A 12,174-nucleotide genomic window follows, 5' to 3' on the forward strand; every position below is an offset into this window, starting at 1 on the left:
TTATATATCAATCACAACGTCTTTTAATGCATCTCCCGAATGCCATATGCCAGTGATTCTCAACTGGTTTTGTTGGTCTTCCTCCAAATTTCTGTCATGACCCAATGTCCCTGAATGCACCTTGCGTCTGTGCTAATTCGCCTGCTATGCCAACATATGCTGTGTGCCGTAGTTATGGGTGACTTGGCCAAGCTTTAGCAGGATTGGAAGGACTACATCGGCAAATGTCGATGACAGCCGTGAAGTCAGTTTACAAGACAGGCACATGTTCTCAGTTTTTCTTCATTTTTTTCCCCCTGTGTTGTGGACATGTGTGCAGTTGCTCCATTCAATTTTGTCATTCATCTTGTGATGTTCATGACTTTCTCGGGTCTTTCTTCCTCAATGACGACACTACGGCAGCTACAGAAGGATGAATCACTTTATTCCCCATGATTGAGTTTTTAAATAGCATCGGATATCTTCCCTTGTGCTCTGTTTCACTCGTCATGTTACACTGACCTTTTCATTTGAGATTTTCAACAGTTTGGCACTGTTAATTTAACTGCTGAAACTATTTGAGGTTAGGGTGTTTCTTAATATGGCAATTAGTATGGTTGATCATACATACCTCAGTACACTTCAACAGCATCCATATCATATTTATGGAGGGAGATGGAAGAATTGGTGCGCTTTAGGATACAATAGTCATCCAGTGTTTTCTATGTCGCTTATCCTCACTTGGGTCACAGGGGTATGCTGGAGCCTATCAGCTGACTTGGGTGAAAGGCGGGGTACACCCTGGATTGGTCACCAGTCAATCACATGGCACATAATACTTTATATAGTAGTCATTTCAAGACAGTGTATACTCTCTATGTCAGAGGTGGGCAAACTATGGCCCGGCGGCCACATCCGGCCCGTCAAGTGTTTGAATACGGCCCGCCCGTTCTTTTCAAAGTATTTAATTTAAACTTAACATACAACCTGGCATCATGGCTTGAGCCAACTTTTTGATGGCTTATAGCTGTTTTATCCATTTTGTCTGGTCTTTACAAAGTGCTCCTGAAAAAAGGGACACAACACACATTCTTTTACAGATACAATACTTCCAGGTGGACTGTTAAGTGTAAAATATATAGTCTGGCCCCCCATAAATTTTGTTAAAGCAATGCGGCCCTCGAGTCAAAACATCTATGTAATATGCAGGCCTATTGCAAATGAAATAATGATGCATTCCGAAAGTCCTGAGCAAGCAAGTACAAAGTGCAAGCAGGTCATGCACTTAAGTAACCCCAAGTAAACACAGTTGATAGGCACTCAGTCAGTAGTAATGCTTTATGTTACTGTGAACCTTTTTTTTTTTTTTTTTACTAGAGAACGTCTCAAGTTTTGATGAATAAACTGTATGAGGCCTGTATGTGCTCCCATTCACCTGGGATTGTCAAGAACCTGGTGGGTGAAACATATCCTTTCACTGTTGTTCATATGTATATATAATGTGAGGGAAAGAGTCTGCCATAATTTCAAACCTCCATTCCACCAATTGGCATCCAGCATAGGGAGAACCTGCAAACTCCACACATACAAAATGTCTAATAGGTCAACATTTCTAAAAATATTATATAATATAATAACATTATACATGTATATACACACACACATAGAGCAGATACACAAACCATGTTAGTAAACATTCAATTCATTGAATAACTGCCAGTGTAGCACAAAAGTGAGTCACCTTTTCGGGGTTTTTTTGATACAGCTCTTATTGCATCTCATTGAACTATGTGGTGTACCCAATGATTTGGCTTGTCTGTAGAGGGCATGGCGTCCCAAAGGAGAACGAGACAAACATCATAATTACGCAGGACCTCACACCCTGTGCTCTCATTGGCTGCATTCAGTCAGGTGTGTCCCTTGGCGGTGTTTTATGCTGAAGCCTCCGAGCAACAGCCCCCAGACTACTGAAAGTGTCAACCACTGCGGCGTGGTTCTGATTACGCGATGGCACACCAGAACGGAGCCTCAGATCACACTTCGCTTGTCTTTCGAGGAATGTTTATTCATGCAACCCAGAAAGAAGCCGTGCAGGTCATGGAAGATGCGCTACTTGGAGTTGATGCCGGGGGAAAGGTTTGATTTTGAAAAAAAAAAACATTTGATTCAACCTCAGTCGTGCACTTTACGCACGTTTTTTTGCAAGCCTGCTTTAATCATTGACTATTTATTGATTCCCTTTCTGTTATCAGATTTCCTTCATTGGAGAAGGCAAAGAACTGGATAGACTGTCTGAAACTTTTGGATTCAGTCCCTCAGCAGTAATCCAACTGAAACAACAGTAAGTGTTTGTTTTATCATGTAATGAGAGCTTGACTTCCAGAACCAATTTTCTATACGCAATAATGTGAAGTCACTTTGTTTCAGGCTCCTATTTTGGCCATCAATACACTTTTATTATCTGTATACAGGTAACCTGTGGGTGTTATTTTAATGTTAATACAGGTTGTTCATAAAGATAAAAAAATAGATTTTTACTTTGGTTTAAAATTAGTTTTCAAATACTTCTTGTTTGTCAATATGTAACCTGGGATTGGCTGGTGATTAGTCCAGGGTGTACCCCACCTCTCGCCAAAAGACAGCTGGGATAGGCTCCAGCATACCCGCGACCCAAGGAGGATAAGCAGTATAGAAGATGGATGGATGGAAAATGACTCACTCTTTGAAGATGACTCACCAACACATGACATAGACTCACTATTGTCACATAGTGACTTTTTTTAATAAGCATGATACTAAGCTCCAATTTTGGTTCTATGGTTATCATTACACCTGTAGCCACCACTGGTACATTTTCTGTGTTGGCATCATGTGTTCATTCATTCATTTTTTACCCGCTTATCCTCACAAGGGTGACAGGTGGGGTACACCCTGGACTGGTCGCCAGCCAATCACAGGGCACATATAGACAAACAACCATTCACACTCACATTCATACCTATGGACAATTTGGAGTCACCAATTAACCTAGCATGTTTTTGGAATGTGGGAGGAAACCGGAGTACCTGGAGAAAACCCACCCATGCACGGGGAGAACATGCAAACTCCACACAGAGATACCCAAGGGTGGAATCGCACCCTAGCTGTGCGGCCGACGCGCTAACCACTTGGTCACCGTGCAGCCGGCATCACGTGTTGTCGAATCTAAATGCTCGCTAAAAGTCTCACAAGGGTTTATTTCAGTTTTTTAGTTCCACTCCACAGTCCAGATGGAAATAATACAACATAAAATGTGTTGTATTGCACTGTGACATAATGGCTCTGTGCATTGCAGTGAATTCTTCATGCCAGGGATGGTGGACACACACATCCACGCATCACAGTACAGCTATGCTGGCACCGCCCTGGACATGCCCCTGTTGGACTGGCTCAAAAACTACACCTTTCCAGTGGAATCAGAATTTAAAGATTTGACTTTTGCACAGAAGGTCTACACTCAAGTCGTGGTAAGCATGTGTATACAGTATATGTATGTTAGTCTACAAGCTGCAGCAAAACAAACTGTTGTTAAGCAACCTGTTGTTTGAGAAGGGTGTTAACTATTGGTTGGCTGAATCACGGATGGAAAATAGGAGAAGAATGTTCAAAGGCTGTCTTTATCCTGTAACTCAATCCATGTCATTTGCAGAGAAGAACTCTGAGAAATGGAACAACTACTGCTTGTTACTTTGCCACCATATATACTGACTCCTCTCTCCTACTAGGCCACATTGCAAGTAAGAACTCCTTCACTCACACATAATACTTTACATGAGCTATAAGATAAGTAAAAAAAAAAAAGCAAGCCTCTAGAATCATTTATAACAACAGGGTCAGAGTCTAATTGAACTGTTTTGTGTCGTATGATTCCAGATAGTTGCTGACCATCTTGTTTCTCAACTAATTCTTAAACACACCTTTATAACTTGTTTCTTTTTCCATGCATTGCATATGTAATTGTATAATTGGCAACCACGCCAAAAAACTAAGTAGATATTGGTGCCTCATTACAGCACTAAATGAATAGTTACGGTGCTATTAAATTATTAGTCATTATTAACTCATTCAGACTCCAAATTGTCCATAGGTATGAATGTGAGTGTGAATGGTTGTTGTCTATATGTGCCCTGTGATTAGCTGGCGACCATGCCAGGGTGTACCCCGCCTCTCGCCCAAAGATAGCTGGGATAGGCTCCAGCACCCCCGCGACCCTCGTGAGGAAAAGCGGTAGAAAATGAATGAATTAACTCATTCAATTCTAGCCATTTTTCAAAAAACAACTCCGGAATATTGTCTTCTATGGATATATAAACATGGAACATACCAAAATATTTACTACCTTTTTCCATTCTAGTCAGTAGTAGAACATGAGTAAGTTTCAGGAAAATATCAACTCCCAACTTGAAAAGGTGTGATACTTCCATTCACATGATCCCTGCCGAGCGCTTATTAAATGCACTTCTGCCACTTTGTGGCCATTTTTTTAGGGCTTAGAATTTGCTCGGAAGTGAAATGCATTAGTGGAGATTTGCGTCATCACCTCTTTTTGCCTCTCGCACAAAAAACGTTAGACATATCAACAGGTTGTTGGGATTGGCATTCGGGTTTATAAAAACAATGTATAACTACAGTGAAGAAAATAAGTATTTGAACACCCTGCTATTTTGCTATTTCTCCCACTTAGAAATCATGGAGGGGTCTGAAATTTTCATCGTAGGTGCATGTCCACTGTGAGAGAGATAAACTAAAGAGAAAAATCCAGAAATCACAATGCATGATTTTTTAACAATTTATTTGTGTGATACAGCTGCAAATAAGTATTTGAACACCTGTGTATCATCTAGAATTCTGACCCTGAAAGACCTGTTAGTCTGCCCATTAGAAGTCCACCTGCACTCCATGTATCATCCTGAATCAGATGCACCTGTTTGAGGTCGTTAGCTGCATAAAGACACCTGTCCACCCCATACAATCAGTAAGACTTTAACTTGTAACATGGCGAAGACCAAAGAGCTGTCCAAAGACACCAGAGACAAAATTGTACACCTCCACAAGGCTGGAAAGGGCTACGGAGCAATTACCAAGCAGCTTGGTGAAAAAAGGTCCACTGTTGGAGCTATCATTAGAAAATGGAAGAAGCTAAACATGACGGTCAATCTCAATCGGAGTGGAGCCCCATGCAAGATATCACCTCGTGGGGTCTCAATGATTCTAAGAAAGGTGAGGAATCAGCCCAGAACTACACGACAGGACTTGGTCAATGACCTTAAAAGAGCTGGGACCACCGTTTCCAAGGTTACTGTAGGTAATACACTAAGACGTCATGATGTGAAATCATGCATGGCACGAAAGGTTCCCCTGCTTAAACCAGCACATGTCAAGGCCCGTCTTAAGTTTGCATATGACCATTTGGATGATACAGAGGAGTCATGGGAGAAAGTTTTATGGTCAGATGAGACCAAAATAGAACTTTTTGGTCATAATTCCAATAAGCGTGTTTGGAGGAAGAAGAATGAAGAGTACAATCCGAAGAACACCATCCCTACTGTGAAGCATGGGGGTGGTAGCATCATGCTTTGGGGGTGTTTTTCTGCACATGGGACAGGACGAGTGCACTGCATTAAAGAGAGGATGACTGGGGCCGTGTATTGTGAGATTTTGGGGAACAACCTCCTTCCCTCTGTCAGAGCATTGAAGATGGGTCGTGGCTGGGTCTTCCAACACGACAACGACCCGAAGCACACAGCCAGGAAAACCAAGGAGTGGCTCCGTAAGAAGCATATCAAGGTTCTAGCATGGCCCAGCCAGTCTCCAGACCTGAACCCAATCGAAAATCTTTGGAGGGAGCTCAAACTCCGTGTTTCTCAGCGACAGCCCAGAAACCTGACTGATCTAGAGAAGATCTGTGTGGAGGAGTGGGCCAAGATCCCTCCTGCAGTGTGTGCAAACCTGGTGAAAAACTACAGGAAACGTTTGACCTCTGTAATAGCAAACAAAGGCTACTGTACCAAATATTAACATTCATTTTCTCAGGTGTTCAAATACTTATTAGCAGCTGTATCACACAAATAAATTGTTAAAAAAATCATGCATTGTGATTTCTGGATTTTTCTTTTTAGTTTATCTCTCTCACAGTGGACATGCACCTACGATGAAAATTTCAGACGCCTCCATGATTTCTAAGTGGGAGAAATAGCAAAATAGCAGGGTGTTCAAATACTTATTTTCTTCACTGTACGTCTTTGTTATTGAATAATAACATAATTCTAATTTAGTGGCGGCTGCACGGCGGAAGAGTGGTTAGCACGCAGGCCTCACAACTAGGAAACCCGAGTTCAATTTCACCCTCGGCCATCTCTGTGTGGAGTTTGCATGTTCTCCTCGTGCATGCGTGGCTTTTCTCCGGGTACTCCGGTTTCCTCCCACATTCCAAAAACATGCTAGGTTAATTGGCAACTCCAAATTGTCCACAGGTATGAATGTGAAGGTGCTTGAAAGAATAACGTCTTGTAAATAACTAAAATTTTGTAAGACTGACTAGCAAACGCCATTGTAACCGTAGTTTAGCATTACCAGAATTGTGTATCAATTATCAAATATTTATCTGCTCGAATTGTGGGGAATATATGCTGTTAAATTGACTGTATGCAGCTTCTTCCTCCAGCTGCCTATTGGGCGTCAACATTTGAACAAAGTGCAAGTATTATATTTCCTCCTTCTTCCCTCTTTGAGTATGTGGACGTAACACGCATGCAACTAGTCATGTTTGTTGTTGGCTAATGACAGAGATTTGGCTAAGTTTAGCTACTCATGTTATCTAGCCTTGAATGCATAGCCATATTACAACCACAAGATGACTCCAAATTGTCAATGAGACTGACATGTTGGTGTATATGAGACAGCAGTGAGTGACAGCCAAGAACGCCAGTTTTTTTTATTCATGTTGAACTAAAATATATGACACTTTATGCAATTGAATTGTTAATTATGAAAAATATTGACTTTTTTTGTATTTTCTATCTTGTTCAACTTGCATGTTACAACATTGGGTTAAAAGGTTTGGGACAACATTTTTCTTTTATTTTCAGTACTGCTTCGGGCACTGGGTCAAAAGTACCAGTTGGCACCAGTATTGGATAATATGTAAACGATACTCAACCTTAATGAATCCTCACCTTTGTCCCAGCTGAATTGACTGCCATAAAATGTCTTACAAGCCTATAAACGGTTGATAAGCTTTTTAAAGTTTACTCACGTGAACACTCGTATTTCAACACAATTAGAATCATTTCCACTTACTTACAATACACTTGTATTTATATTGAGGACAAGCGGTATGGAAAATTGATGGATGGGTGTGGATGGATGGATGGGTACAGTATAAAAGTGCAGGTATATACTAGTATATGTCTTTGAGAATCAAATACATATTTGAACAAAGAGTCAGTGGTGCTCTGATGGTGCCTTCAGGAGTTCCAATTGTGCACAGTTTATAATTGATAATGACACTGTATTAGACGGTATCTTTGGAATGGAGGTTTCTTGTGTGTGTGTGTTTTTAAGTTGGGCTAAGTTCCTGGAGAGAGACTGGTGCGTTGCCATGTATAAGCACTGGTATGTGAGGAGGCAGAATTTGTATTCAACCCTCACACTTACCATCAGGATTCTGGATGTATTGAAACGTCTGAGGGCTTCGGCCAGGAATTACAAGCATTATGGCAGCCCAGCCTGGTGGAGACACCTTTTTCCCAAGCCAAACAGACTGCATCAAAGACAAAACATCATGTAACGATCTGAGATTGTTGTGTTCATTTTTTCTTGTAGATGACTTAGGACAGCGAGCCTTGGTGGGTAAAGTGTGTATGGACCAGAACAATTCTGTGAACTATTACAAGGAGAGCCTTCAAGAGTCCCTCGAGGAAACACGCCGGTGTGTATAAACCATGTGTTGGAAGATCTGTGGAATAACAGATTTAGTAAAGAGAGCCATTTTCTTTACCTTTTGAAGGTTCATTTCACAGCTGTTGGCCAAGAAGGTAAGCTTGTGCAAGGAGAACCATGATATCCTATGTAGTGAAAATGTTGTGTTGCATCCACGTAGCTACACTACTGTTACACTTGTCTACAAAACAAGCTACTCTGAACAGGGCTGGTTAGAGACGTTTGTAAGTGTATGGTAATTCCTTGTTGTATTTTTGATCCAGGCTGCACGGCGGACGAGTGGTTAGTGTGCAGGCCTCACAGCTAGGTTAGGTTAGGTTAATTGCCGACTCCAAATTGTCCATAGGTATGAATGTGAGTGGGAATGGTTGTTTGTCTATATGTGCCCTGTGATTGGCTGGCGACCAGTCCAAGGTATAGGCTCCAGCACCCCCCGTGACCCTGGGGAGGATAAGCGGTAGAAAATGAATGAATGTTTTGATCCATGCAAAATTGAATAATATGTCTCAGAAAATGATCAGGAAATGAGTCAATTTAGAGCTCAGACCATCTAATTCAAACTCCCTGGATTTTTTATTCCACGTCAGAACAAAATCTCCACTTCCACTTGTGTTTTCTCAAATCAGTGGCACTTTGCATCAGCATTCATAATAGTTTGTTCTGATCTGTTGTTAGTATGCTCTTGTCAAGCCAGTGGTGACTCCTCGCTTTGTCTTAACATGCTCGGGAGCCTTAATGGGTCAACTGGGACAGCTTGCTAAAAATAACAACCTGCATATCCAGGTAACATCACCGTAGTAACCAAATCTGGCAATGTCCACATACACTAGACTGTCCTGTTTTTTTTTTGTTTTTTTATTTCCAGAGTCATATTAGTGAAAATGTTGAGGAGGTAAAAATTGTGAAGGAGCTATTCCCTGATTGTGACTCCTATACAGATGTCTACTACAAACACAACCTGCTTACCAACAAGGTGAGGTCAGATCTTTCGATGGGTGAAGAAATCAGTTTGTTCATGATGGTGTTGCTTGACAGACGGTGATGGCACATGGTTGCTATCTCAGTGATGAGGAGTTGGCTTTATTCAGGGAGACAGGAGCATCTTTATCACACTGCCCCAACTCCAACATCTCGTAAGTCAAACTAGTTTGCTTGGTTTGAAATGATTTTGACTTATTTGATGTACCCACTTTCTGACCGATGATGATTTGTCCACCCAGGTTGTGCAGCGGGATGCTGGATGTATGTAAGGTCCTGAGGCACAAAGTCAAGCTGGGCCTGGGAACAGGTTTGAATTGATTTACAAAGATCATTTTAGATTAAGTGAAATATTTTCATACAGCATAGAACACCTGTTCACGACCCTTTACATGTGTTTTTTAATATCATTAAAATATTATTTACACATACAAAAACACCCGTACCGTTACCTTTACAGTCATATTACCCAATATAGCAGATATAATTTGAGAAAATAAACCATTAAAGACATAAATAAGACTTGTGCATGTCCTCATGTCTCCTCACCGCATGCCACAAGCTGTACACAGACTACTCTAACTATATACTCTTGATCAGGGGTCTCAAACTCAATTTACCTCAGGGCCACTGGAGCTAGGGTCTGGGTGAGACTGGGCCACATCAGGTTTTCAAAAAAAAAATGCATTTCTTAAAAACAGAAAAATATACAAACTTTTTCAGTGCTTTGGTTCCAATTTTCTACAATAAAAGCTCTGATAAAACATTCCACTGTTCTCAAATATCTTAATTTTATTTTTCTACACAAAATAAGATGAAAAATAAATAAACAAATCAAGAATAAAGAAAATCAATCAATCAGTAATAAATATAATAATAATAATAATAAAACAGAAAATAATAAAAACTTAAGAAACCACATATAGTTGGTGGGTAGACAAGTTATTTTTTTCAGATTAAAATTAACAAAGCATTATTAGAGCCTTGTAGACATGACAAAACACGACTATAGTCACATTTATACTCTTTTTATTTACAACATATTGCACAACTGCAGGGTCTTGAGACACATGCTAACTCGCAAACTAGAGAGCTAGCGACCTAAACGGTAGCCTCCAAGTTATTCTCTTTAAACTTAAAAAAGCCAAAAACTTACCACTTCCACACGGATAGGGAAGATAACTATTAACAGTTATTTAACCTTTACCATGAACATTAATCAAATGTAATATTTTTTTCTGGGTACATATATGATACCATACAGCAGGGGTCGGGAACCTTTTTGGCTAAGAGAGCCATGAAGGCCAGATATTTTAAAATGTGTATCTGTGAGAGCCATATACATTTTTTTAAACATTGAATGCAATAAAATGTGTGCATGTTATGTAAGACCAACAGTTTTAGATATAATGGGCTCTAATTACGTAGACCAGGCACACTACCCCACGCCAATGGGGTGTGGCCAGCACACTTTCGTGAGCAGCGCAGTGTCCAACAATAAATCAAACACTTGCTGCCATTAATGCAACTCCTGCTGCTGCATAGTTTTGCACCGTACTCAGTATATTTCATTCTTTTGGCCATCTTTGCCTGAAGGCTTGGTTCTGCAGCTTTAGCTAGGCAACTATTTGACTAAAGGAGGAAAGTTTACATTTACATGTTGACCATCTCAATGACCGAGGTAGACTACCCAGTAATAATCGAGTTTTGGTGTTTGACCTGGAAAATATCATTAGGAAAGATAGATATGGTCGGCCGTATTGCAGTAGAAAATAGATGGACGGATTAAAATGCATAAGAAAGTTGTTGATTTTGAATATTATTTTTAACAGTCATTTCTGTCATGGTTTACTTTAAAATGTTAGCATAAATACATTTTTATTGTGGTAAGAAATGCTTGAGAGCCAGATACAGTCATCAAAAGAGCCCTACCTGGCTCCCGAGCCATAGGTTCCCTACCTCTGCCATACAGCATCCATATCAAACTTGCGCGGGCCGCACTAACATTAAACTTTCATATCAAGGCGGGGGCCTCAAACTAGTGTTCTGCGTGCCACATTTGGCCCGTTTGCCGCGTGTTTGAGACCCCTGCTCTTGATCCTTCTGATGCATCCTTTGATAGATGTAGCAGGGGGCTACTCTGCCTCCATGCTGGATGCCATGAGGAGAGCCATGGACACATCCAAAATCTTGACCATCCAGGACCCAAAACATGAGACCCTCAACTTTGAGGAGGTATTCCGACTGGCTACACTGGGAGGCAGCCAAGGTAGGACCCAAACCCTTGTAGTCATGCTACTGAGTATGTTTGATTAACTGAGCAAATCTGCCTTAAGTATTGCACTTTAAGATCGGCATGTTTTTATGTATTCTGTCTCCAGCGTTGTCCCTGGATGACCAAATTGGAAATTTTGAGGTGGGCAAAGACTTTGATGCACTGAGGGTGAATGTAGCAGTTCCTGATGGGCCCATTGACGTGATCCAGCATGAGAAACCAAAGGTGTGTTTGAAAGTGAAAATTTGAAGGTTAAAATCGAACTGATTTATCTTTACTCTATTTTTAGATTATTCTGGAAAAGTTCCTTAATTTGGGTAAGTGACCAGTTCAGATTACTACGAACTATATTGTCTCACACATCGCCAGCTTTATTGTTTGATTCCGTTCATGCAGGTGATGACCGTAATATTGTAGAAGTTTATGTGGCTGGAAAGAAGGTGGTACCATTGCCTGTGTAGATCCTATGTCCATAATATCTGCTGCATTGCTTCACAACTGTACTGCTGCATTTGTTCTCAAATGATCTGTCTAATACTGTAACACAAATGAATTATAGAATGGTAATTTATATTTAGCTGCGTGTCAACTTTTTGTCAATCGTGAGAAACTATGACAATCCAAGGTGCAATGGACTTTCTTGCGTCCAACTTGCAATGCCTTCATGATCATGTTTTAAAGTTTGTGCAGCTTGGAAAGATGTATAAAAACAGGCACTTTAAATGCCATAGATTGCAGAGGAACACAATTGTTTTAAATCTCCCTTTCGCTGTTCTTTTGATACATTTTGTGCAGCTGTTGTATTGTGTAATAAAGTTGGCATCAAAATGAAAGGATTGTAAATTGAGTTTATGAAAATGTAGACATTTTACATAGAACGTTTAAATTGTGTATTTTAAATTGTACTTCCACTTGGGTTACTCCATTGGAAGGTGAAATAAAAAATACTGTGAATTCAAGTC

General features: G+C 40.5%; 1 protein-coding gene across 2 annotated transcripts; it reads left to right on the forward strand.

The window, feature by feature from the left end:
- The first annotated feature begins 52 nt into the window (after nucleotides 1-52).
- gda (guanine deaminase) lies at nucleotides 53-12,141 on the forward strand. Of its 2 annotated transcripts, XM_058071284.1 has the most exons (14): nucleotides 53-2,115; nucleotides 2,232-2,320; nucleotides 3,314-3,485; nucleotides 3,668-3,755; nucleotides 7,843-7,948; nucleotides 8,027-8,054; nucleotides 8,635-8,742; nucleotides 8,825-8,932; nucleotides 8,995-9,092; nucleotides 9,180-9,247; nucleotides 11,060-11,206; nucleotides 11,319-11,437; nucleotides 11,502-11,529; nucleotides 11,609-12,141. In XM_058071284.1, the coding sequence occupies exons 1-14, from the start codon at nucleotides 1,987-1,989 to the stop codon at nucleotides 11,671-11,673; spliced, it is 1,353 nt and encodes a 450-aa protein (XP_057927267.1). In that variant the 5' UTR covers nucleotides 53-1,986; the 3' UTR covers nucleotides 11,674-12,141. The 2 variants fall into 2 exon arrangements, with proteins under 2 accessions (XP_057927267.1, XP_057927268.1); XM_058071285.1 differs by lacking the exon at nucleotides 8,635-8,742.
- Nucleotides 12,142-12,174: the final 33 nt, after the last annotated feature.

This window comes from Doryrhamphus excisus, chromosome 4 (genome assembly GCF_030265055.1).
Source record: "Doryrhamphus excisus isolate RoL2022-K1 chromosome 4, RoL_Dexc_1.0, whole genome shotgun sequence".
In the NCBI taxonomy this organism is placed as follows: domain Eukaryota; kingdom Metazoa; phylum Chordata; class Actinopteri; order Syngnathiformes; family Syngnathidae; genus Doryrhamphus; species Doryrhamphus excisus.